The following is a 27,637-nucleotide window of genomic DNA, read 5'->3' as shown; positions in this document are numbered from 1 at the left end:
TCTAAAAGGAGAATCATTAACTACAACTAGTGTAGAACGCTTGAAAATATGACTCATGAAACCAAGGAACTGGATTTTTAATTATATTTAAATAACTTAAAACTACACTTAAATCTGCATGTAGCTAGTGGCTGCCATATTGGACAGCACAGCTCTGTGAGGTCGCTTCCAAAATGCTGTCTCCTAAAAATGGAGAAAGTGTCAAGATTCCCACCAGGGCCAAAGTTATATGCACACAGCTAAGAGCTTCTTCAAATAGCAACAGTATGCCCAAGTCATTCACCTGGTGTCTTTGAATAACCAAGAAAAACCCCATGGCTCACCAAAGCAGCCAACTCTTTCATAAAAAGTGCTAGCGGGCTTTTCATTTTCTGCTAATTCTCCACCACTGCCTAGTAACAGAGGACGAATCTTTCTGACCAACTCTGGGCTGTACCTTCGGTGCCAGACTAAAACCAACTCCATGGATAGGTAAATGTCCCTGAAACACCAGCCCTGTGGTGGCCTGGAGCAAGGGGGAATTTAGCTCAGGGTAAAGATATGTTACAAATTAAATGTTGCAGTTGGTATGTAAAGCTGCAATAAATAGAAACTGAGTTACATCAAGGACGGAATTAAACCTTAAGTTTAAACTCCACAGCACTGTAATTAAAACTTAGCCTGTAGCAAATCATTCACTTGAGATTAAAGTAGTGTGGGGGAAGCAGAGGTTTGGGCTTACCTTGCTTTCCACAATTTATAAGTCTGAGCTACCAAAAGCTAACAGCCCTGCCCCCAAATCCAGCTCCCAATTAAAAACACAGTTTGAAAACCTTTAGGAGGCCTGAGGGGCCCCTTTAACAGAAGTCTGCCCCTTCCCCCCCTGCCTAAGTCTATGAACAAATTAAAAAATATTACCTGGTCCCCTGATGGTCTTCTGAGCTGACACGGTGTTTTCATTAATACATCATTAGAGTAATGACATTGTGCTGGCATTTTGCTTTCAAAACAGCCTGCACTTCAACCACTGTGAATACAGACTCACGGTCTCTGATCACTTTGTTCCTGGCAAATATTATTCATATAAAGAAGAAAAGGAAGATAAACTATAATTAATAACTTTTAATGTGCATTCTTTTTATCCTAATCTAGGATGTTCAGGATGGCATGTGGTGTTTTATTTTTGTTTGTTAGTTTTGCAAAGTAAACATGGGTAAGTTTAACCACGGCCTTAGCTCCTAGAGCCAGCAGGCATTTTCAGTTCTCCCCAAACAACCTAAAATAGGTTTCTCTCCTGTTAGAAGTACGTCATCTTGTGTAAAAGCAGTCTGAGGATACAAAGTTGAAACTGTGGTATTTTTATTTTCTAGACTGTGAACTGTTACCTCATAGACAATAATGGATTTATTCTGGTGTCTGAAGACTACACACAGGTGAGTGAGAAACTTCGCCAACTCCAAGTACGGAGCTCAGAATGTGCTTGAGTCAGGGAAAACAAATTACGGTGTTAAAACTTGGAGACAATGATATATATTTAAGAGGTAATAGCAGGAGATTATAAAACCTTATTTCCAGCCTTCTAAGAATGTCACAGCCTCTACTTCCCAGCAGGCCCCAAAGAGTTTTTACCTCCCAGTGGGGGTTGTTGGGGGGGGATGCAGAGCCCAAGGTCTGTTCTCTGACTCATAAAATGTTCGATTTATAGAACTCTATGCCTCAAGGGTAGAGGGGCCTTAAAGAGTTTGGGCAATTTTAAGAAGGTTTCCTCCTTTTGATATTTTATCTTCATATATATATAATTTATATATACACACAGACACAGATATATATATATATATATATATATATATATATATATATCTAACATAATTATTCTTTATGGCTTTCTTTCTGATTTCTGCTCTTTAAAAATCAGTAATCTGAGTTCAAGGATTAACTTGGGCACTCCACACTGAGGGAGAAGGATCCAGAGATAGACAAAGAATGTTCTTCATTGGAGGGAGCCCTGTGCAGGGCCAGGGCAGGAGGGAAAGAGATTGGGGGAAAAAAAAAAAAGCTATGCGGCTGAGCACAAAAATCTCCTGTGTATTCAGAAATCAAAATAAGGGTTAACATCCATAGCATTAAAACTCCGTGCATTAAAACATGTTTTTGCAATTAGAAGTTAAATTAGCATATTAAAAAAGGCAAAACACAGCGCATTAGCAGTGTGGTGTAACATAGAGGTAAGGCAGATGGTTCCCGGCGGGAGCTCTGTTCCTTAACTAGTCTTGTGTACATCACGTAACCCGCCTGGGCCTCCTGTCAGGGTCTGTAAAAGGAGAATGGTTGACTACATAAGGCTTCCTCTCATTGTAACATTTGAGGATATGAAGTCCCATTGAAATCATTCGAAATTCTTTAGTAGCCAACAGTACAATAGGCCCATTATCGCTTACTAAATTAATTGTCCTTAAGTGTGGCTTTTAGGGTCAGAGTTTAATGCCCATTACTTTATAAACACTGGCTGGAGAGAACATGTAGAATTGTGCTTGGTTCCTCTCTGTCCATGAGATTGTTATGGGATTTTTAAATGCACCTTTGATGAGTGAAAACTCATACTACACATTGAGACTCAAACTGCCCACACCCATCTGCTCAGATGCTGAACATCACTGGACATGGGACAGTTAATGGATATTGGATAAGAGGAATAAGCCAGTGAAACAAGGCCAGTCTCTGAGGGAACAGGGAAGTCTGTAGGCCTTGTGGTAATGTGCCTGTTTGGCTGGGAAAGGAACCAGTAAGATAGATACTCACTGTATGATGACACAGGGAAACTAGATTTTTGGCTGTGAGCATGCTGTAGTATTATGGATGCTAAATTATAATGGTGTATACCTGAAACTTACAATGTGATTAACCAATGTTAGCTCAATTAAAAAGAAAATAGAAGTCTCATTGGTGCAGCAAGAACACAAATTAATAACCTGTGAGGAGAAACTTTGTCCTTCCTCATAATCAGGAAGGGAGGGCTCCTTGGGGAGGAAGGGCGTGGTGGGTATCTTCCAGTGTGAGTCCTGGAACAGCCAACAACAACACAAACCACTAACGTAGTGACTCAGACAAAGCCCGGCCCTATGCGTGGGCTGTGTTCCCTGCTGTGTCTCTCTGTGGAGCAGGCCCACAGCACTGCGCTGGGAGCCTGGCTCTGCCTGGGCTCGTTCGATGTTGTCTGGTTTCCTGCACCCCAATTAGGATAATTCTTCTTCATTTAACAACCAGTTCCACTGACACTGACATATTTACACACGTGAAACACTAAAGTCCTTCTCGCTCTTAACGGCCTTGAATGCCCACAGTTTGCCAAAGGTTCCAAGGGTCCTTTGAATGAAAAAGGCAATGCTCAATATTCAGTCAGTGAAATGGTTTCTATTTCTCCCTCCTCTCTTTCTTGACTTTTCGGCAGAGTGTATATAGGCCTTTCTGCCTGAAAACTCTGAGGAACATGATTAAGGTCACTCAGTTGTAAATGCAATTGGGATTTAGTTAATGCAAAGCCTATGAGATGTATTAATTCAGGCTCTTAGAGTAATGCCCTCCACCCAACCACACATAAGCCATAAATCCTCAGAGTAGCCACAGTAGAGATAGAGATTCTCTGCTGGCTCCTTCCAGAGCATTGCCAGGGGAAGACTGTTGCCCCAAATTTTGTTCCTTGCACTGCACACACCCTTCCCCAGGAGACACCGATGAACACAGCCCCAGGAGTCTTGAGGGATGCAAGAGGATGTTAATCCTTTATTCCACCATTCCGAGTTAGCAAATCTTCGCCAGTGCAAAGAACTAGACTTGCAAAAGCATCAGCCTGGTGGTGGGGAAGGACTGCTAGGTGTCAATGCCCTGATGAAGGCTTACCCCAGAGAAGGGGTGAGCCTTTGGAAATCCACTTGTCATGCTAGCTCCTCAAGGGCCGGACTGTCTTATTCCTTATCAACATATGAACTGCCTGTGGACAAAATGACAGTGTTGCTCAAAAAGGATGCTCATTTTGAGAAACGATGTATTCTCCACCATAGGAAGTTTATAGGACTGGTGAAGAGAACTGTTATATTTCCCTAAACAGGTCATCCAGGAATTATAAACAATTTTTTTTTATGAATGCTTAGGAAGCCCTTTCATAGCCTATTTCTGTCTATATGAAGTAGGGTTTTAATCACGGGGATTGAGTGCAGACCAATGCTCACTCTATCCAAGGCTAACAGTATATGTGTATGCTTGCCTGTGTTTGTGTGTGCTTTGTGTTTAATCCCGGCACCCAGCCCATGTTATGCAACGCAACACCCTCCCACCCTGCCATGCATTGTGGAACGTTCATATCTGCTGACCAGTTTACTCTATAATCCCATACATTCTCATGACTATCAAGACCTTCCTCACTTTTACGTTAACACTCCCCAAAACCTTCCCTGTGCTCCTGTCAGTTCCTGTGTCCGTTTTTCTTTCTTCTCCAATGTTTGGGCCCATTATTTATGTACACTTCCTCATGGGTCTTCTTTTCTTCCTCAGACTGGAGACTTTTTTGGTGAGGTCGAGGGAGCTGTGATGAACAAATTGTTAACAATGGGCTCCTTTAAAAGGTAAGGATTTTATGGTCCCCTGAGCCCCCCGAGAAAGTTTGCCTAAATAAAATAAAACAAACCAAGGTCAAATAAAGCAAGCCCAGACTTGACCCTGTGGCTGGTTCGTACTTGTGTTCATGCTCCAGAAGATCTCGCTGAAATTTGATGCCTCTTGCCTGAGTGTTAAGAGTCTTAGAAACTCAGCTCACAATGAGTTTCCTGTTCACCCAGCCCAGAGTTTATTGGAGGCCAATATTGAAGTTGGAGCCTGTACTGGGGCACAATTATATCAGTCTCAAGCAAGTGATTGCAAGAAAGTAGGAAACATTGTCACCTAGTCAAAAAGGAGGATATTTGTCTCCCATTGACAATCCAGGGAAGTTTGCTAAAAATCTGGAACTCAGGGATGGCAAGTGATATTTAGAGACTTGTTGATATAATTTTAGAAAATCAAGTGAAAAAGTGAAAAGTCTCAACACTTGCTCCCAGCTGGAGGTAAGTCTAAATCTGCTGCTGGAAGAAAATACAGGTGCCTCCAAATTCCCCCGGTGGCATGCACCATTCAAGTAGGTCCCAAGAGCTCTCGCCAATCCTGAGCGAAGCCTCCTCACAGTGTCTGTCCCAGGGATGCTCTTCAGGACACCAAAGCCTGTAGGAAAAGCCATCACCCCAAGAAATCAGGATGCCAGTAATATCTCCCAGGAGTCAACCTGTCTTCTTCCCTTGGCCTCCCAGGCAATGGCCTTTGGAGTGGTGCCTTCATGGACATATTTGATGCTGTTAACTATATAACATCAGGAAATACAAGGATGGACCTCACCCACCTGTGAGAACTATTGCACATTGGCTGCTGGTGGGAAGGGCAGTCTTCCCAGTTTATGACTCTTCTGCAGCCAAATGGCCAGGAAGTGTTAGCTCAGGAAATCAGACTTTTAAGCCAGTCAACAAGATCAACTGAGCACTGTGCTGAAAGCTGGGAATCCAAAAATGATGACCCAATTTTTCAGATTCCATAGCTTGTTTGTGCCAGAAGGAGGGAAAAAAAGAAATGATATGAAAACTGGAGAAACTCCAGCACTTCTGCGATCTCTGGCACATTTGCTTCCAGGCCTTCCGAGAGCAGAGCATTCACTCCTGCTCCATTCCTTGTTTAAAATTCAAGCACAGTTTCTAAGTTTTTTCCAGGAGTCATGGTGTACATGCTTGAAAACTCTGGTGGGAGCTGGGCTTTGGTTGCTATGGAGTTTTTCTGGGCTTCTGAAAGCTTCCAGGGCAGCTTCTGGCTTGTCTGCCATCCAGGGCACCAGTGGTTTTTCATATCTTTATGTGGATGTGTGCATTTGTATCGTGTTAGCATGTTTTCAACTTGGAAGTGGGGGGAGACAAAAGATGAAGAGTAATCACACACATGTTTCTCATTTGGAAGCATATTTTTCAACTTCTTTTTTTTTTCTTTTTCCCTCTTGGATATTTCTTTCAGACAGCTTGACGGGAGAAAGAAAGGTTGTAGAGTCGGATTTTAGATTTCTAGTCTTCTCCTTAATGTGGTTGGTATGAATCTAGAATGTTCTTTTACTATGAGAATAGCTAATGTATTCGAGAAAAGGGAAGGGATGGGGACTTTCCTCGATTTTAACAGCAACTACTGTCAACAGGGAGGTAGCTGACAACCCCCCTGCACCTCTTTGAAGGGAACCCTCCCTGGAACCAGGAGAGTATGAAAGTTTGGGTTTAGAGTCAGATGGATTGGGTTCAGATCCAGGCTTTGACATCGACTAGCTAGCTGCATGACTTAGACTAAGTCAAGTTACCTCTCCAAGTGTTGGTTTCCTTATGGGGAAAATGAAGATGATAATAATAATTACTTCCATGGGTTGCTGTCAGAGTTAATGAGATAATAATAAGCATAAAGTTCTTACACAGTGCCTGGCATATATTAAAGGCTCAGTAATTGCTAGCTGCTGCTGTGACTTTTGTTGTTCTGGATCTTTGCTCAGTCTTGGCTTTGCTTTCTCGGCACTAGGAAATGCTTCCGCTGCATTCACACGGCTCACAGTAGGCTCCCCATGATACCTGGCGATGGGGTGTGCTGTGCTGGGGTCCTGCTGTCCTTGATATTAGACATTCATGCCCTTTCCCTCTCCAGCATGCAGTGCTCACTCACAGCACAGGTTAGTCCTTTCATTCAGAGATCTGTATTTCGGAAGCACTTGAAGGATGTACCTGCAAGTAACTGACAGTGCTCTGGGACAGCGTAGTGTGCCTAGTAACAGCCCTGCGCCTCCCCAAACCAGGATAGACGGAGGCTGTGTTGCTCTGGTGACATAGCTGGACCCAGAGGAAGCTCAGGAATCCTCCTCTAGATGACCTTTCATCTTAGCATCTTGACCAGTGCCAGGATGGCACAGTTTTTTGAATTAATCAGTTTACTCAGTCCTAAAAAAATGAGTTTCGCATACAAGAGCCCTCCAAACCATCTTCTCCAGAAAGAGAATTCAAAGAGAAGAATACCAACTTTCTTTATCAATCTCCCTTTGTAACCTCCCCTGGTCCATATTTGCTGCCTCCCTCTCTGGCCGATGGGGCAGTGGAATCTTTCCTGGATTGTTTAGTCACTTACCTGGTGAGATGATGGCTGTTCCACTTAGGACTGCCATTGGAGGAAAAGGACACCCACTTCTGCATCTGCAATGCTGTGCAGAAGGAAGGAAAGCTGCTGACTTGTGAGACAAATGACCAACTTGAAGGAGCATGTACAAACAGTCTAAGAGACAAAATGGTCACTCTTGGTCATTTGGCTGAGTCTCTGATGTGACTGTCCACCCAGCTTGCATATGACACAACATCCAGCGACCCAATAATATACCAGTTGCTTCAGCAGTGTGAAAATAATGGTTACCTGGGCCACCTTCCCTGAGCACCTTCTGCGCATGAGGCCTGGGTGGCACCTGAGAGATTTTACAACTTGAAGTCCTTTCCAACTCTGTGAGACAGGTATAAACAGGACCAGTTGCACAATCAGTGGGGTATAGTGCAGAATGAAATTGTGGGTCCCTTGTTCTGAAAGCATCAAGAATTTCAAGACCATGACAGCAGAGCATTAAACCAAGCATAGGACCCTTCTAAGTTCAGGGTTTTGTGCAGTTACACAGGCCATGTGCCATTTAGCCAGCCCTGGGTGTAAATATACCCATTTTAAAGACAGAAATAATGAGGCTTGGAAAAGTGAAGAACCTGCCCTAAGTCTCTGTGTAGCAGAGCTGGACTCAAACATCCTGCGGTCTGAGCTCAGAGATAATTTTCTTGCTTCTGCCCTTGACCTGGTTGTATGTAAATTAGTGCCTGTAGCTTCCTTCAGCTGTGTTTGAGAAGTGAAAGATGATTGGGGAAGATGTTGTCTCAGCAGTATCTTATCTGGAAAGGTAGAATTTTCAAGATGGGAGGCCAACTGAGTGATAAGATCACCCAGATTTCTTTTCGCTGAAGTTGACAAATTGTTGAACCAAGCCACAGTCCCAGGCTTCACGTGTTTCCTCATGAGATTCCATATGCCTGGTCAGCTTTTTGTATTTCAAACAGAGAGCTTCAGATGCTTCTTCATTCCTATCACAGAAAGTAAGGGGACTCCCTGAGCAGTGGCTCATTTAAAAGTTTTCCATTTCAGTTGCCTTTCTTTTCTACTCATGATCATGCCTAGCAAGAGCCTTACATTCATATTTCTCAAAACTCACATTCTGTGGTACCTCTTGCTGTCATTGGCACTGACATATCCCCTCTTACAACTTCTGAAAGAAAATCTAGTGATGTAGTTTCAAAATATTTTGTTATAATCTATTTATCCTCCCTCATTTATTTGCTCCCAGGGATGCCCTTTCAATGTCAAGTATTTGGGGAAAAGTAGAAAGATGAAGATGTAGGAGAGTGCTCAAGGGTCCTATTAGGGCCTCTGTGACACACTGGCCTTGAAATAGAACTAGGTTGAGTGCCAGACTCACCACCATGCAGCCTTGGATGGATTCCTCAGTGTCCTTGAGCCTCAGTTCCTTATGTTACCAAAATACGGACCTGGGAGGAGGGTGGTGAGATCAAGTAAAACATGATATGTGAAAATGCCATACAAGTTGGAAAGCTTTGCAAACAGGAGGCTCCAAAATCTAAGATCTTTTCATTTAATTTTCTCTTTTTTTTAGTCACTAGTTACCTCCCCCACCTCCCAAAGATGGTTACTGCACAGCATTTACCTCCACAGTGCAGCCAGGTGGGTGGGCCTGTGGGCCTGGCCTCTGCTGGCATCTCCTGGAAAGCTTTGCAAACACACCCACTCTGGGGCTGCATCCCTGGAGATTCAAGTTGAGTTCTTCTGGGGATGAAGCCTAGGCACTGATGGTTTTTAAAAGTGTCCATGTGATTCCCATGTGCCAGCATGGTCAAGAAATACTAAGTTGAAGGCACCTGGTTCAGTCTGGATGCTGCCCACTTTGGAGCTGCCTGAAATTGGGCAACTGTGACTCCTTAAATTTCACTTTTCTCTGCAGCAAAATAGAACTGAAAGAATTATTCATATTATTGGGTTGTCCGAAAAGTCCATTTTAGTTTTTGTCCATAAAATAAAAGACAGTTTTCACTGTCACCAATAACTTTATGGATTTGGATATTTTGCATATGTTGGCTACCTCCCATGTGGTATAACGTTGATTTTTCTCATTAATGTCTCGATTTGATTGCTATCAACTTCAACTGGTCTACCTAACCATGGAGCATTGTCCAGTGAGAAATCTCTAGTACGAAACTTTGCAAATCACTTTTGACACATTGATCAGTCACAGCACCTTCTCCATACATTGCACAAGTCTTGTGTGTGTGTGTGTGTGTGTGTGTGTGTGTGTGTATGTTTTAGTTCCATTTTTACCTTTCTTGAAGTAATAAAGCATAATATACTGAAAATGTTGCATATTTTCTTCCATCTTCAATATTAAAATGGCTACATAAAAATTCACTAATTTTGATAAGTTTTTCTTTTAAATGTACACTAACACAATATGGCCATTACAATATAATCTAACAAAATTGTTTCAAATGGAGTTAAAGACAACTAAGCTACTAGAGCCCTACTGTGGAAAAAAACCAAACTTTTTGGCCAACCAATACCTGAGAGTGAGGGTTAAAAGGAATAATGCATACTTTTCCCAAACATTCTTGTGGTTTCTGCCAAGGGGTCTTCCATTATGTTTTGTGTATCTAATTAAGCCCTGAGAAAGGAAAGACCAATTGGGCATACCTGGCCTTCGGCTTATAGAGAAACTAACTGCTTGCTAATAATTTGTTTTTACTTTGGGAGCTACTGATATTTCCTATCTTCCTTGGCTGTGCCTTTTCTGTTTTGTTTTATTTTGTTAGTTTTATGTACTTGGTGCAACATGCCTAAGCATTCACCCCTACAAAACCATTCATACATTCCCTGTGGGGCCTGGGGAATGTCCTCCTCACCTTGCCCACACACATTCATTAATGGAGTTCACTTGTATGCAATTCCCTGTGGTGACTCCTTCTGCTATTTAAATTGCCTTTCTAGAAAGGTGACATATCGGGTAGAATTCAAGGTTTGGACCATTTCTACCCCTGTCTCTATATGATGGAACTACTCAGGCCGGTGACAGCTGGTAACTGGGAGCTTTCCCTGTCCTTGGTAATTACATTACAATTCAGCAAATGCCCTGGCCTTGGAGTCTAGAGAGTGTTAGAAGAGAAGTCTGTTATGTTTGGATGTCTGCTCTCCTTTAATGCCGACTGCCCTACTGATGTCTAATACTCAACAACTCATGTAATGAATGTAATGGTTCCGTGGCTTCCTGTTGACCTGACCATGTCCACAGAAGTATGCTTTGTCAAAGGTGGCATTGAAGGGAACAAGGAGACAGATTGGCTTGGACAACTGTGTTTCTGGGCCAAACTTGTGGGAGTGCAGAGACATGGAGAGTTCAATGGACCACTATTTCAAATCCTAAAGTTTGAGGATGCCCAATTACAACAAAAATAAGAGCTGCCCTCATCTTCATCATAATTATAGCATGTCTAATTTATTGAATACTAACTACAGGCAAGCCCTTATTCCAGTTATTTACATACATTACCTTAATTAATCCCCATAATAACTTTGTGAAATGGAAGCTCCAAGCATTTAAGTAACTTGCCAAGTTCATGCACCTCAGTGAGGGAGGAAGATGGAGTTTGAACTCATTTCTCTTGGATCCCAGAATCTAGACCATGGTCTGTTAATCACCACTTATCTTTCCCATGGTTGAGTATTTTCTTTCTGCAGAGGTATTTATTCATATTTAGGCTTGGTTTGCTTCAGAAGATAGTAAAAGAAAAGTTCTCAATCAAACTTGGAATTCAATGTATTAATTACTAGCTGGTTCTACTAGAAATAATAGGAAATTATAAAATATCAAGGGGTTAACGAATATAGGAGTCTTTTTCTCTTTTGTATAAAGATAGTCTAAAGATACTGTTAGGGACATCATGCTGTCATCGTGGATGTATGATTACATCTTTTTAAATGTACTTTCCTCCAAGTTGCCTTTTAAATGCAGGGTTACCTCATGGTCCAAAATAGCTGCTGAGATCCAGCCATCACATCTGCAATGTAGGTTGGCAGAAGGAAAATTCAAGGATGTACAAAAGACCAAGTAAAATTATTTATTAAAATTTGTTTTTTACTTTTTAAAAGATTTTATTTATTTATTTTTAGAGAGAGGAGAAGGGAGGGAGAAAAAGAGAGAGAGAAATATTAATGTGTGGTTGCCTCTCACATACCACCCACTGCAGACCCGGCCTACAACCAGGCATGTGCCCTGCCCAGGAATTGAACTGGTGAGCCATTGGTTCACAAGCTGGCACTCAATCCACTGAGCCACACCAACCAGGGCTATTAAAATTTATTTTAATAAATATATTTTATTTATTAAACTTGTATCTACTAAAGTATTTACCTCCAAATGATACTTCTGCTTAATCACATGCCCTCACCTAGCTACACAGGAACCTGGGAAAGGTACCTATCGAAAAGCCTGGGTTCAGTTTGGCAAGAGAAGAGAATAGATATTGAGAAACTATAGTAGTCTCTGCCACAGCCAGCATGCCCTAGTTTGCTTCAGAGCACACAAGTCCTTTACATATTGCATCTGGCTTCCTGTGATATCTGCTTCGAAAGTCTTCCAGAGATGAGGCTGTGTTCACAATTCCTAGTTTCCCCCACACCCCACATGCCCAGCACAGTCCTGAACACAAATGGTCATAGTCACAACCTAAGTCATCTGTCCATGGTGCCTGACTTCAGGCAATGAAAGCAAGAACATTCAATAACATCTATTGGGTTTAACTCATAATAATAATGGCAATACCAACACTCCTAGGGATTGATGTACTGAACCTCAGGTACCAGCCTCACACTGTGCTAAGCGCAGTGCAGGCATTATTGTGGTGCAGTTACTATAAAATGTAGACATCGCTTCATGAACTTGGCAGAGCCCAAGGAAGCTCCCCCAGCATCCAATTTTATAGCTTCAAATGGGTTTTGCATTAACTCATTCCCCAAGCAGAATTCAGCTGTTTCCTTCTATTTCTTACTCAAACAAAGAAGCAAAAGAAATGTAATCTTTTCTATGTGGGATTAACCATGATTCCATTTTCCCCTTCCATTTAACAAGTAAAGCTAATTTTCATGGAAGAGGTAGGAGAATGGGCAACTAAGGCGCTGGGTTGGTGCACCTCCAGGGCATCCATGCATGGTATCCTTTGACCCACAGTCAAAGCAGATGTGGCTGGCAGAATGACACTCTGCTCAGGGGACAGAGGCGATTCTGAGGCTGGAAGCTTCTCGGGCTCCCTGGGGCCATGTTATTTCAGAGGATGCTCTCTTCTTGGCTCTGGGACATTCACATCTGTTTATCAAATTACTGCCGCCCTCCAGGGTGATTGGACACTCTGTTCAATCTTGAGGTTTGTGGCACCTGTCTAATTGGTGAGTGAAGCACGCACCCAGTATTAGCTGTTAGGGCTACCAGTACAAAATACTATGTGGCTTGTCTATTTTTTCACAGTTCTGGTGGCCAGAAATCTAATATCAAGGTGTCAACAGGTCTGGTTTCTCCTGAGTCCTCTGTCCTTGACTTGCAGATGGTTTTTATGTCCAATTTCCTCTTCTTATAAAGACTAGTCAAATTGGATTAAAGCCCACCCTAAGGGGCTCATTTTAATAGAATCACATCTTTAAAGGCTCTATCTCCAAATGCAGCCACATTCCTAGGTATTAGGGGTTAGAACCACACCATATAAATTCTGAGGGGCACAACTGACATGATAAAGCTCATAACACACCTGTAAGTATGTCCAGACCGGTACTCGGCCCTGGGAGGATGTGCTGGCTTGTATGAGTCCTGGTTCCTGCCTGTAAGGTGCTTCCAATCAAACTGAGATGGGAAAAAGCAAACCCGAGAAATAATTAGCAAGGGGGAGGGTACATCACTTTCTAAAACTCATGGTCAGCCCTGGCTGCATATTAGAACTCTTTGAGAAGGTTTTTAAAAAATAACTGATACCAGGTCCCTAACCCTGACCAGTGAAATCCTGGGGGGAATGCCTGACCATTGGCATACATACGAATTCTGACATTCCCCAGGTGATTTTAAAGAGTCAGCAGGGATGAGAATTGCAGCCTAAATAAATGCCAACCTGTGTGTTCACAAGGTTCCTTAGGAATGGAGAGAGAGTATACACCCCATTTTCCAGATTCTTATGCTGAGACCTATCCTCATGAGACCCTAAAGGTCATCCTGTGGGAATCCATGCTTGAGGAGCAGGTTGAATGCACAGCTTTCCAAAGCAAGAGACCTGCATGGAACTCCCATTCCCTCCACTTAGCAGCCCTGTAGCAGCCTTGGAGCAGTGACCTCACCTTCTGAGCCCACAGTGCTGGCCGAAAGCCATTGGTTATTGCTCAGTGTTACAGCTATTTTCTTACCTGGGCGAGACGCTGATGTGATCAGTATCTGCAACTTTTTATTTATATTTTTTTAATATTATCAGCACTTGTTGATGAAAAACACCTAGTGCTGTAGACCCTCTGCTTAATCTATACCATGAGTGTGGCTTTCCTTGGGGCTCTCCTGTTGGAGTTCAGCATTAGACCCTCAGGCATACCCTGTGTGCTGGGCTCCTGGCCAGTGTGGCCACATGACACTGACTCTCTGCTAATGACGGGTGCTCAATCTAGATTTGTTTTAGTGATTTTCAGTCAGTGTTCAAAGGTGGCAGGGCCAGGGTTGTGTAAACTCACCACCTCTGCTGTTAGATGTGCTCTGCTAACCTTCAAGAACAAGCTCAATCTCTATAAGAAGTTGCTGTGGGGTGACATGGTGCCCAATGCCCAAAGGAGAGCAGGCAGAGTGCCTTTTGAACTTCATAGCATTCAAATCAAAAGACTGGGCTTTCTACGCTCCTGCTTTCTGACAGGAAAAACCAATAAAGCTTCCACAGCCACGGTCCCTTTGTTACAAATTTCCCATGTCCCTGCTGCATGCCCTGTCACTTGCAAGCTGAAAGCAGCCCCAGAGAACACATTTTACAGCTCAACAAAGAATACATATTTTTACATGCTACCCTAGTGAGTCAATTTGCTTCTCATAATTTTCTATTCAGAATGGCTAAATATGTCCCATGGCAGGTCTCTATGTCAGATGCCTCCCTGTTCTGCTTTTAGGGCTGTATTTGCAAACATGAAGCTGTTTCAAGATTGGTTTTTAGGTAACCATTTAGCCAAAATGAGTTAATTCACTGAGTCACTGCAGATAATGTACCTGGCCTCATGGGCACGTAGTAGGTGTTTAATAAGTGCTAGTCCCTACAGTTACAAACAAGCCTGAGGTAGCTGAGCTCATGCCTTTGAAATTTAACATGCTTATTCTTAGAAGAAATACTTTTCTTGGTCATGGTTTTTGTTAAGGTAGAAAAAAAGAGGAGCAGCAAAGTGGCTTTAAACAAGTCCTAATGTCCTGGGCCTGTCCTCTAAGGCCCAGCCTGGTCCAGGAGCACTAAAGTTGCCCAGCCTTTGTTTGCATTGCTTGGAGTTTCTTCTTCAGAGACTATATCTGCCTTCTGTCAGAGTTTCCAGGAAACCCATCTGGGGAGCACAGAGATGCTAAGGATGAGGCCTGGGGCCACAGGCTGCAGGTTAAAGGGGCCTGGAAGTGATGTCATGGGGGATTCAGGCACGTTATTTGTATGAGAATAAACTCCCCCTGCTGAGGGCAGCAAAGCAGCACCAATCTTGGGCTGGCCCCAGTGTTCCAGGCTTATTTTAGAGCCAAATGAAAGCAGGCAATTATCATGTTCTTTAACTATAATCAGCCAAACAGGATACAGGTAGCCACAAAATGGAGTTATTTAAAACAGTAACAAAATCACTTCAAAAGGAGTAATAATCTGGAAGTCTCTCTTTGTATAGCATCTAGTTAAAGCTGCCTAAGCGTAGAGAAGGCAGGGGAGGCTTGTTTTGTGACCTCCTCATTGGCCATGGTTATCAGGAGAGCTATCTGGTGAAATGAAAGGCAGGAACCCTGGCCTGGAGGCTGCCCCAGAGCAATTGAATTTGGCCCCAATGTGTAAACTACAGCCTTTGAAAGCGATCCCAGGAGAATCCCGAGCTTCCTGCCATCTGGCTGTCAGGGCCATTACCATGGCAAGGGGCTCTCACTAGCAGACCAGCTGGTCTAACCTGGCCCAGTGACACCACCACAGCCCCTCAACTCAGATTGAAAAGTGATTCTGGCCACTGGTTATGAGACCTTATCTTGGGCAGCACTTCCTGTGACATTCCAGAAAGACTCGAGGGTGGGGCGCAGGGCTGAGTTCTAAGCATTATCCTACAATCTGTTTCAGCCTGCCACTGAGCAGAGTGAGGGAAGTACAGCCTGGCCCCCTCTCATTCTGGTTCTGCCGTGGGTTAGGTATGTGTCCCTGAGCACATTGTTTAGGCTGGCTGAGATTTGGTTTGTCTCTCTGTTGAATGGGGCCAATTAGAACCTGTCTCGCAGGGAACATGCTTAGAAGAGTACCTTGCTCATGGTTGTGAAAGAGTTCAATAGATATTAACTATTGTTATCATGGTCCTCAGCTAAGAAACCCATGAACAGTGTTCCTGTGTCATTTCTTGGTAACTCCAGCACAGCCCCTGAAGGTGCCTTGTAAGGCAGTAACATGTGAACTTTATACTGTATCATATGTGCCAATGACCTAAGAAAATCAGGAGGCCTGTCCATCCTCCCACCAGCTGGAGAAAGCTTGAGTCAATTCCCATTGCATTAAACACTAACCCCATTAATTAATAATGGCAATGAAAACCATACTAATAAATTACAACAGCAGCTGCAGCCCTGCCCTCTGTTGAATGATTCCTCTGTATCATGCACTGTGCTAAATGCAACACATATGTAACCTCAGTTAATCATCACGACTGCCCTAAAAGGTAGCCATTATTCTCCATATTTTACTGGTGAGGAAACTGAGGCACCAAAAAAGATAAAAGGAAAAAAATAGAACAAAATACTGTGATAAGTAAATCAGTTAGGATTTGAGGTCTGGTGTCCCCGACTTCAAAGCTGACATTTTAACTATTAGGTCACACTGCTGTCACTTGGGCCTTTGGGAACGGTGTAGCTTCAAGAGCCCAAATGCTAACAAAGAAAAAGAAATAGGCCTTCTATCATAAGAATCATAACAGGCCGAGGATACTACTAGTTTATTTCAGTATCTTTCAGGTGCCCGATCATTTAAATCTCAGAATATCTCTGTGAGTCATTTTAAAAGTAGGAAAATGAAGCCTCAGAAGAGGGTAAGCAGCCTGCTCAAGACTTCACCCTGTGTAAATGGCAGAAGCAACCTTTAAAACCAAGGCCACACTGCATCCACACCTATAAGGCCCCATGCACAGGCACGTTCCACTCAACCTACGCTGCATCTCACCCTGGCTCTGTCCCAAGTTTCTGCTGTAGAGACCGACTTGGGCAGTAGGAGAAGGATGAAGCCAACAATAACTCTTGCCGAATCCTAGAAAGCCCTTCCGGGGCCCCCTATAGAAGTCCTTTGCACAGGTTTGCCGACTGTGGCGTGGTGGGCCAGTCAGGGACCAATTAGAGTTGTCCATTGTGGTCTACAGTGGATTCTGTGGCTGGGCCACTATCAGGGCTGTCAGTGCTTTCTGTGAGAAGTTTGTCCAGGGACTTCCCCGAGCCAGATACTTGGCTGGTTGTTCATTGCTAGCACAGCATTAAGTATGCTCTACATTAAGTATTGTATTATTCTGGAAAGGAATTCCTGTGGGGCAAATTCCTTCCAGTCATGTAGAAGTCCGTGTAGTATTGTAGCGTTAACATGCCATCTGGCAGCTGCTACGTAACTCAGGCTGTGCTTTAAGTGTCATTCCTTTGGGGTCCCCCAAAATAGTGGGAAGAAGACTTGGGGGGAAGGATAGAATGCCTATATCCTTTGGGAGAAGGTGTTCGCTCCATCTAAAAGCTGTTAACTTCCTACCAGAAACTGACATTATCCTTTACTTCATAAAGTTGTTGATGGGAAATTAAAATATCTGGAACAATTATAAAGTAGAACCGTTGCTGGTAGAAATGGGGTCCTTCCATGGGAGTCAAAATAAGCATTTCTGCTTAAGCATATCATGCATGGGAGGATGAGATGAAGTGGGAAGATTTATTGGAATGGAAATAAAAGAATGCTCCCAGTTCCCAGTGTCTTATCTCTGTCCATGCTACTGATGAAGGCTTGTTTTTATCAAGCCCAGAAATAGGGCCTGGTTCCAGAAATTTTGTGCCATTGGTGTTCAGTCCAGTTCAGTCTCTGTCTCCATCCCGCTAGCTTAGCCTCTGTTCCAGGCTGTGCTGTGGCTGGTGCTGTGCTGCTGTATCCAGGACCATGCTTGGAGCCCACTTGGAGCCTGTTTGCAGCCTATGTGGCTGCTAGGCCTGCAGGGCTGTTATGGAGAAAGAATGCAGGGAGAGAGACTATGAGGAGAGTGAATGTACAAACAGGTGGGCAAAGAGATGCCTATTATGAGGAGAGAGGAAGAGGAGGGCTTTGTTAAGCTTTGATTATAATACTTTCCAGGTTGGGAATAAGCTGGCCCTCCTTCAAACCAACCAATTAATTTCCCAGTCTTTCAGGGGCTCCTGCTGAGCCCTCTCCCTAACCAATCATATCCTTTTCCCGGGCTATGCTTCTCCCCTTTATGGTCATCCTCTTGGTTCCTACTATACATGCTTCCTAGTAGAATCACTTCCCCCTGCACCATCTTGGTTTCTACTGGGCATGCGCCCAGAAGAAAAATTTCTTCTGCTGTTTTTATCTCTCCCCTTCTATAATCCCAGTTAATGGCCTATAACAGATTCTTCCTGCCCTCCTCAGGTTAAATTGGGTCCTGAGGATGGAAAATATGGTGGTCTCCTGGGGATCCTGTGAATGCTCCAACTTCTAGTGAAGCAGGCTTAGAGTACAACGCAGCTCCCTGGGTTATTATGCTTATTGACTGTTTTCTTTTGCTCCTTTCCTTTATTAATGTTGAGCTAGCTACCCATGCTAAGAGAACTTCTGAGTACAGGTCATAATGAAGACAAAAGCTATACTTTTATCTCCAATGGAGAAAAAAATGCCCATTTTCTTGTTTAATAAATTGCACTGTTTTCAAAAGTAAGAATACAGTTATTATTATGGTGATGGTGGTGAGGTGGGAATTACAACAAATAAGCCAGCTGGTTTCCAACACATTGTCAAAGTGCTGTGTTACATCAGTCCCAGTATGTCTCCCAGGGCTTGAGAAAGACAGAGGATCCTGCTTTTCCTTAATCCCAACTAGCCCTTCTCAGGTCTCCTCCATTTGGGAAACATGACCAAAGTGGATTCCTTATGGTGCCCAGAATCCAGTTCAGAACAGTGTATTTCCTTTGGAGAATTCTGGTCCATGCAAATCACCTTTGACAAATGAAAATGACTATGCCATCAATTTGGGGAGGGGAGATCTTCTATTGCCTCACCACCCCAAGACCATTATTCCCTTTATTCTTCAATTGCCAAGTGTTACAGACCAGAATGAGTTTGTCCACTCAGCGCTAACATAACCAAACACTAAACACTGAGAATTGCAGTAGAGAAAGGTGGGTTATTTTTGTTATGAATGGCACCATCCAGAGAAATGGGAAGCTAATGAGCAAAAGCCTGAACTCCCTCATCCAAGGTTCAGAGTAAGTTGTTAATAGTATAGAGGGAACAGGTATGCAGAAGCTTTGGGAAGGCAAGTTTCAGTTGGAGGACTTTGGAGCTCGGCCATTTATAGTAAAGGGGCACGTATAGGGGAACTTCCTGGATAACAGACCCTCTGTTTCTGAAAGGGTTCCAGTGTTCAAGTTCTGGTTATGTCCTGCTCTTTTGGTTCTTTAGGGAGGGAGGGGGATTTTGGTTCCAGGTGCAGCTGGAGGTCAAAGTCCTCTCCTCTGTATGTGCTTTGGCTGTATTGCCTGTGACTTTGGACTACTGTCTCTGAAAAGCAACTCAGGTTCTCGTTAAACAGGATAGGTCACATTGAGCTGGCTCTGCAGTTACACCAGTGCAACGTGTGTCTCTAGTCCTGGACTTTGCCGAGTACCTGGTGTGAGGGCTGAAGAAACATTAACTTTCCTCCCACCTTCTAAAGTCTTCTAGCTGGGCTAATAATGAAATTACAGAGGCATATTAACAGGAGAAAATGTCCAAAGTTTCTTATATAAATGTATATTCAGGAGTCCATAAGAATGTGACCCAAAACACACTGGTAGTAGAGATTTATATGCCATTCTCGACAAAGGAGAAGGGGATAGGGGTCTGGGAATTTGAAGGGGAGATAGATTAATTCACAGGAAGATGAGAAAGAGAGAACATAAGGCAAAAAAAATTCCTGCTAGGTGGATTAGAGGGACCCTCTAACCCAGAAACAATGGGATAGAGGGTCTCCCCTCCAGAACGGATTATTGCATGTCTCATTCCTGTCTGCCATACTTAATTCACAAAGGCTAGAGTGAGAAGGCAAATGTGAATATGTTAAGATTCCTTTTCTGAAGCAGGCTTTTTCATCTGAATTCCCTTGGGCAAGAAAGGGGAAGGGTCAATGTTTCTTTCTGAGTCTTTTATTTCTTAATAAATAGCTTCAAATCAGTATCCCAAAAGGCACATTTTTGGGGTGGCAAAACTTTGCTCCCCTTTACTGGCTTGTCACCCTTGTTAGGCTTGCACGTATTTGTTTGCCATTGCTACACTTGATGGTAGGGTCAGTGACTGGTCTTTCACCTTGCTGGTGCACAGCACCGCTTGCTTCCTGTGTTTTCCCATTCAGTGAAGCTCCTTTCCATTCTGTCCTGTAGAATTACCTTGTATGACTACCAAGCCATGTGTAGGGCCAACAAGGAGAGCAGTGACAGCGCCCATGGTCTCCTGGACGTAAGTACAGTGTAATCACCCCCAAAATGGCTGCATGTTTTCGTCTCTGAATGAGCCTAACTTTTCCTTTGGGGTAATCAACTTATCTTCTTCAAAACCATGAATGTTTAACAGTATTTGCTGACTTTACTGTTAGTGGTTTTACAGTAGTGGCTGAGCAAAGTCACTCCTGTTTAAATCCAAGTTCAGGGATTATAGGAATGACAAACAGCTCTAAAGCCTTTTATGGATTGATGCAGCAGCTCCCTTTCGATGAATAAAGTTTTGAGGATTCTCTTATTTGGTATAAAAGAGAATTTGGTTTAATTCAACAGAAATGTTCCTTCTGTTTGTAACAGAGCTGTTAGCCTATGAACAAATTCACATTTTAATGGTAGATTCTTGCCCCTAATCATGCTGCTGCTGAGTTTCAACATCATTTCCCTTGAGCTGTTTCCATTGCTGATGTCAAAGTTGAGGATCAATCAGCAGGGCTATTGTAGCATTGGGAAATGGCTTTTTGACTGCCAGAAATTAACTGCTATCATTTATACCTAGTTTTACAATACAATTTACAATGTGCAAGCAATATAAGTTTGGCTACCAATAATTTGAAAACACACATACAAAAAAATCCCCACATATATACTTCAATATAGTCCAGCATATATATATAAACAAACCATTTATACAGTATTATTTTGTAAATTCCAAAAATTAACTTAAAATTTGACTTGAAACACAAAATTGAAGAGTCATTTGGTTTTAAAATATAAATACACACCTTCTCATTTGCACAGGTACAGTCTTGCAAGGGGATTATTTAAAACCAAATATTTAACATGATTCTCATACACTGAGAGCATAAGAAGTGATTTGGAGCTAGAACATTTTTGAGAGGCAACTAGGAACTAAGAGTTGGACCATTTGAAAAACACTGCTTTTTAGTGAGAATCCACCTTTCCAAACTCAATTTCCCTAGTTGTAGCATGAATATTTCCAGATTTAAAATGTTCCCAAGATATGTTTTCATCATTAGGCTTAAAAGCTCAATGGCTTTCCCCTCCTGAATGATAATGTGCATTTAAATTTTTTAATCCCGTATTTACATAATCCATTTGTTTACCCAGACACTGAGCCAGTGTCTGTCAGGAAATGCTTCAGCGATCTTCTCCCTGGCTTCAGGGCTGGCTGCCCCTGTGCATGTCCCTGCCTCCTCCATAGCTCCTCAGTCCCGTTATTCATTCTCTCCTCCCTGACTCACACTCCCAAGGACCACTGAAATGTCACTATCTGTCTCAGCAGGTAAAAAGACACAGAACTGATGACCCGGTCATTTTAAAAGAGAGATGATTATTTTTCAAGCTTTAAAAATTGTAATGGCAAAACCCATAAGACTACAAAATTGCATTTGGTTTTAGGAAATAGTTAATAGTTCTTATCCTTATCTGACCCTTATCCTGAGGGTCCTGTGATTCAGGAAATGAGTGATACACTCAGTTCAATCAGAGCAAGAAGAGATTCAGTCTGAAATCTGAGTAGGCTGGAAATAACCCAGGTAGATTTTTGTTGTTCTGTTTACTTACTTATTGACTTGAAATAGGGAAATTGCAAGAATGGTGTATAAAAATTGGTTCTTGTTTTATTTAAAACTAGATAATGCCCCTCCCCCCTTCCTAGTTCTAGTCTTTATCATTAAAATGCTCAGAAGGTAGGATTAAGCAGAGCTCACTTAAGAAATTAGGATTTGGAATTTCAATTCTCTGATATCTTAATGCAACCACAAAGGATTCTGCAATTTTTCTGAACCTGCCATCTGGAGCCCAGGCTCTGCCAATGTCTTTGCCTGTCTTTCAAATCTGCCAACCACTCACATATCTGACATACCTGGGTACAAAGAACTGACTGAGTGGGAGACTTGGTATTTTCCAGAATTCAGGAAATTGAATTATCCACATAGGAAATATCACAGAGTAAACAATCCAACTGCTTTTTTTAATTAAAATATTCTGAAATAAAGATTAGGCTGTCAATGCCTTCTTTTACAGAGTGAAGGGGATTTTCTGCAAGGATAAAATCACATGTTTTTATGGTTATCATTTTTTCAAGTCCAAATATGTAAGTGTGAGAAAAAGCAGCTTAAATCCTACATAATTCATGGGCAGCATGAAAGTCAAGTACGTATATGCAGTTTTTGCTTGTTTCCATGAATGACACATGGTGATGGCATGGATGGCAAACAGGGAATCACCTGTACAAGAAGCAGCCTGTAAATTACCATTTGAAATTAGTTACATGATTCCAACCCCTCGGCATTAAGCTGCGAATTATTAGCCCCTTGAGGGTAAAGGTTTAAGCATCCTTTGCTGAACTTCCTTTTTCCTCCCAGAGATAACCCCTGTATTAGACCATGTTTATTTTACTTGTAAATCACATCTCACTACAGGGGAGTTCAAAGTTTTAAAATGTTAGTTTTGGGATACAGTATCCAACCATTCTTATCTTTTAGGTGGAGCTTCACTTTTTTTTTTTAAACACGATACCTATCTCTCTTAAAGAATAACATTGTCTTTCTGTAAAGCCTAAGTTAAACTACAAATTTTGTATGATACACTTTTTTTTAATGACCTGAATTCTTCTCTTCAGCCTTACAATGCCTTCCTTGCTGCAGTAAAATGGATAATGACAGAACTTGTCTTGTAAGTACAATTGCTACATTAAAAAATATATATTGCTTTTCTTGTGTATTTAGTGAACTGGTAGACTCTGCTTCATGCTTTCAATAACCAGTAGATTCATAATACTCTGAGATAACCTCACTAAAAACCTCAAAATACTGACTGTTGAGACCAAAAAATTATCTTTTATTAAGTTATTTATGGTCACTGCTTATGCCTTTATGTCATTGTTTAGCAGACTAACAGCTTGCAATATGCAAACCAAATTTATTTATTGTGGTTACTGTTAAATTTAACATAGATGTCTGGCTGTTTTTAATGCAGCCTGGGTGGGCTGTGGTCAGAAGAACAAATTGCCAGGGCTGTCCACTGTGCTACTTCGGATGTCTTGCCTTGTACAGGAGCGGGGCTTTTCTCAGGTGTGATTTAATTGTTTAACCTGTCAAATTCCCATCCTGTTTGGAGGATGCTGGATGCATCTGTGTCTTAGGTCAGTCAGACTGGAAATGCCACAGAGATGAAAGCCTTGACTTCCAGATGAGATATTGAACACATTACAGAAACTCTGCATCACACAAAAGAGGAATTCCATGGATGGGCATGGAAATCAGATCCTTAAAGCTGCACCACACTTGCTCATTCTTACTTTCCCCACTGAGATTCCAGTTCTGTGGGTCTGAGGCAGATTTCTTGCCACTAGATCAACAGACATTGTGTTCTCTATTGTTTTAATGTGACCCATATTAATTTAACAGAGTTATAAATTCAAGTGGGGCGTAAGTTCTGCACGTATATAGGAGACAGAAAATACAGTAACACATAATTGTGGGGTCTTGATTGAGACTGAGTTGCTAGAGATAGTAGCCATTTCCTGAAAAAGAAATCGCTGAATTTTGGAGGAGGATTCACATTATTTTTGCATTTTTTATGAGCAGTTGAGAAATTTGATATTTTGAATTCACATTGTAGTCTAATTTCATCAAGAGAAGTTTGTCCCATCTGCCCCTACACACACACACAAACACACACATCACACACATGGCTGCACAAGCTTGCATTGCAGGATAAATCTTGAAAGCATCCTTTATTACTGCAGACGATAGTGTAGTGGAGAAGATTCTATTTGTTGTTCTGAACCAAGGCAGGGAAGCCCTTTAGAAGGTGACTTTTTTAAAAGTCATTTTTTAAATTAATGTTCGAATACAGTTGTCTCCATTCCCTCACCACCACTAGGAGGTGAGCAGTGCTGGAAACCACGACACAATGTCGCTGTTCTATTCAGGGTGTGGCTGACCAAGTAACATTGGGCTTTGCTTTCCCATCTAGGTTCCTGGTGGAATTTAACCTCTGCAGTTGGTGGCACTCGGATATGACAGCTAAAGGTAAGCAGCAGCTGGCTTCAGTGTCCGTGCTCAGAGTGATGAGCCCTGGGTTCACTGGCTACTTTTCATCAGGGATGTGCTCACATAAAACTACTCAGAACAAAGTGATGATTTTTCAGCTCTTTCAGCAAAAGGCATCCTTTGTGCTAAGTGCAGCGCCATCCAGTCTGATGAAAATTCCACAGCCTTCATTCAGCCCTTGTTGAATATACTCTTTGACCTGTTTCTTTAGCTCAGGCTTTGAAGTCATACGTTATACAGGTGAAGTCCTTAAAATGCATGTGGGCAGTACTACGGCAGACAGACACATTGCCTTCTTAGGCTGAATAAAGAAATAACTATTCTGGTTTGTTTTGTTTACAATTATCCTCATAAAATATAAATCTAATCATGTTAGTTTTCCTACCCAAGAAGCTTCAGTGATTTGAGCAGTAATTAGTAGAAGCTTTCAGAGGCATGAGCTGTGGAGCTGGGTCAGTATGGACTTGTGTCCTGGCTCCAAGGTGGGCCCTTGGCAAGTTAGGTGAGTTGGGCAAGACTCAGTTTCCCCACAGTAAGCAAGATAGGAAGATAATAAAATCATATTTGTGATACAACTGATAAGGGGTTAATTTCTAAGATATATGAAGAACTTAAGCAACTGAACACCAAGAAGGCAAACCAACTAAAAAATGGGTAAAGGATCTGGATAGACACTTCTCCAAAGAGGACACACAAATGGTCCATAGACATATGAAAAGATGCTCAATGTCACTAATCATCAAAGAAATACAAACTAAAGCCATAATGAAATACCACCTCACATTTGTCAGAATGGCAATCATCAATAAATTAATAGACAATAAGTGTTGGTGAGGATGTGGAAAAAAGGGAACCTTTGTATACTGTTGGTAGGAATGCAGACTGGTGCAGCCACTGTGGAAAGCTATATGGAGTTTTCTCAAAAAATTCAAAATGGAACTGCCTTGTGATCCAGTGATTCCACTTCTGGGAATGTATCCAAAGAAACCCCAAAACACTAATTTGAAAGACTATATGCACCCTTGTGTTAATTGAAGCATTCACAATAGTCAAGATATGGAAACAGTCCAAATACCCATCAGCAGATGAGTGGATAAAAAGCTGTGATACATTTACACAATGAAATATTACTCAGCCGTGATAAAGAAGATAATCTTACCTTTTGTGACAGCATGGATGGACCTGGAAATTATTATGCTAAGTGAAATTAGGCAGTCAGAAAGAGACAAACACTACATGATCTCACTTGTATGTAGAATCTAATCAACAAAATGGAAACAGAAGCATAGATACGTAGAACAGACTGACAGCTGTCACAGGGGAGAGAGGTTGTGTGAAAAAAGGTGACGTGATTAAGCAAAAAATATACACGACACATAGACACAGATGACAGTGTTGTGACAGTCAGAGAGAAAGGAGGGTAGGGGGAGGTGGAAGAGAGCAAAGGGGGGATAAATGGAGACAGAGAGAGACTTGACTTTGGGGAGTGAGTGCACAATGCAGTGTGCAAATGATGCTTTGTTGAACTGTGCACTTGAAACCTATATAGTTTTATTAACTAGTATTACCCCAACAAATTAAATTCTAACAGTTTAACAAGTTCTAATACTGAAGAAAGCTTTGAGTGCCACTCTGCCCATACTGATATAAGAGCCCTGTTTGTGCAACCAGTACGGATTGAGACTAAGGAGAAGGAAGGGAAAGGAAGGGTTTCTTGGTTGTTTTCCAGGAGTTTGAATGGGTAACTAAAGTCGGAGGATGAAGATAGTTGCCAGACTGGTCAGATGCATCAAGCTGATTAAAGATAAAGGAGAAAGAGATGGATGCTATTCAGATAGGATAGAAGTTTATCATCGCGGAATGTCACGATGCCCTATTTATGCCCTATTTATTAATAAAGAATTCCTGAATGTGTCTAAAAATAATAACATTATTAATCTCCTATCATTTGTTTGTGTGTGTACGTGTCTAAAGGTGAGAGAGATCATGTCCACTTGCTGAGCACAGTGACTGGAATGTAGTAAGCTCTCAAAATATAGTAGTTGTAATTAATTGTGATAATGGTGATGACAGTGTTGACCACCACAGCAATGACTGATTGAGTCCCCGTGCCCTGCAAAGCCAGTGCTCTTCAATAGTGTTGTCGTCCACTGGTCTCTCCCTACCTGTTCTGTCACCCGCTGTGTTCTTAGATACACTCTGTTCTTTCTTTCCTTTGTGTATTTATTTTTCTTAATCTTTTTAAACCTCAGATGCCAGGCATGAGCAAACTGCTACCATTATTATTATTTTTAATTATCTTTCACTTAAAGGAGGTAGTTAGCAACATATCAGATTCCCCCAGGTACTGGATACAGTTTAGTCTGACATTCCCTGTCCTTTCCTGTAAGACCCCCGGCAGTGCAAGATTCCCTCAATTCTCCCAGGAAGAATTAGCAACATCTTGTTCTTGCTTCTGCCCCACAGTTTAGCTCACACAATTCCTGACTCTTCCACACCATTATTGCCTCAGTTCGTTTGTTTGTTTCACACTAAACTAGAATTTCTTAGTGGTGGGAGCCATTGTGCCTTAACCATTGTTATCCTGTGGCACCTAGCCGCATTTAGTGTGTAGTTGGTGCTCAATATTTGCTTACTATATACACTAACACATTTTTGGGGGGTGGGGGCAGGTATCACCATTACACTGTCATCATAGCTATGTAACTTACACGTAGATAGGCCCATTTTGCCTAAATTCAGGAACTCACTGATTTCTTGTTAGGATATGAGGTACAGCCACACGTGTAGAGTGCTATGCATTCACATGCCTTCCAGGAGCAGCCTCTGATAACAGTGAGTGTGATCCAAGGGTGTTGGTGGTTGGCTCTGTCCTGTGAAGCTGACAGTCCAGTGACAATCCAGTGCTGCTCTGCTTTTATCCACACACACTGTCCAGGTGACCATTCAGACATGAGCCTGACCTTGTCTCGTGCAGCTGGGCTGGTGCTCTATTCAAAGGACAGTCAGTGCCCATAATCCCACTGCTAGAAACTTATCTTCAGGGAATAAACTGAGGTAGGAACAAAAGATTCTGTGATAGAATTATGATCACCAGGAAATGTATGATTGCAAATCCCTGTAGCTCTTTAAATGATGAATGATAGGGACATTTTAATGTAAATTACAGCTCATCCACAGAAAGGCATAAACAACTTTTTAAAAGATTCTGTTTCTGATAACTTTTCCCCCAGTTCAAAAATGCTCATGACATTAAGTAATATGACAAGAAAAACAATGTAAAAACCTGCATATACCTCCAAAAAGCATTTAATGGTGGGAGAGGAGACTGTAGAGTTAAACAGGACCAGTATCAGTATGCCAATAGCGAGTCAATGAGCAGAGGCCAAAATATGAATTAGGAGGAGAAGAGTATCATGTACCCAAGAGACAAATTTACCTGTGGCATAAACCTGCTTAAAAT

The 27,637-nt window shown here is 42.1% G+C and overlaps 1 protein-coding gene across 1 annotated transcript in view; it reads left to right on the top strand.

Annotated features, from left to right (window-relative positions):
* CACNA2D3 (calcium voltage-gated channel auxiliary subunit alpha2delta 3) overlaps nucleotides 1–27,637 on the top strand; it is an 864,587-nt gene that overhangs the window by 764,587 nt on the left and 72,363 nt on the right. The window contains exons 30-34 of the mRNA XM_053669475.1: nucleotides 1,350–1,412; nucleotides 4,528–4,598; nucleotides 20,039–20,114; nucleotides 22,740–22,792; nucleotides 24,098–24,153. Coding sequence (XP_053525450.1) covers nucleotides 1,350–1,412; nucleotides 4,528–4,598; nucleotides 20,039–20,114; nucleotides 22,740–22,792; nucleotides 24,098–24,153 — 319 coding nt within the window. The remainder of the gene's footprint in view (nucleotides 1–1,349; nucleotides 1,413–4,527; nucleotides 4,599–20,038; nucleotides 20,115–22,739; nucleotides 22,793–24,097; nucleotides 24,154–27,637) is intronic.

The sequence above is a fragment of the Artibeus jamaicensis genome, unplaced genomic scaffold, assembly GCF_021234435.1.
Source record: "Artibeus jamaicensis isolate MK-2021 breed Jamaican fruit bat unplaced genomic scaffold, CSHL_Jam_final contig_519, whole genome shotgun sequence".
Lineage (NCBI taxonomy): Eukaryota > Metazoa > Chordata > Mammalia > Chiroptera > Phyllostomidae > Artibeus > Artibeus jamaicensis.
The sequence above is the reverse complement of the archived record's forward strand: the minus strand, read 5'-3'. Positions and strand labels throughout refer to the sequence as shown.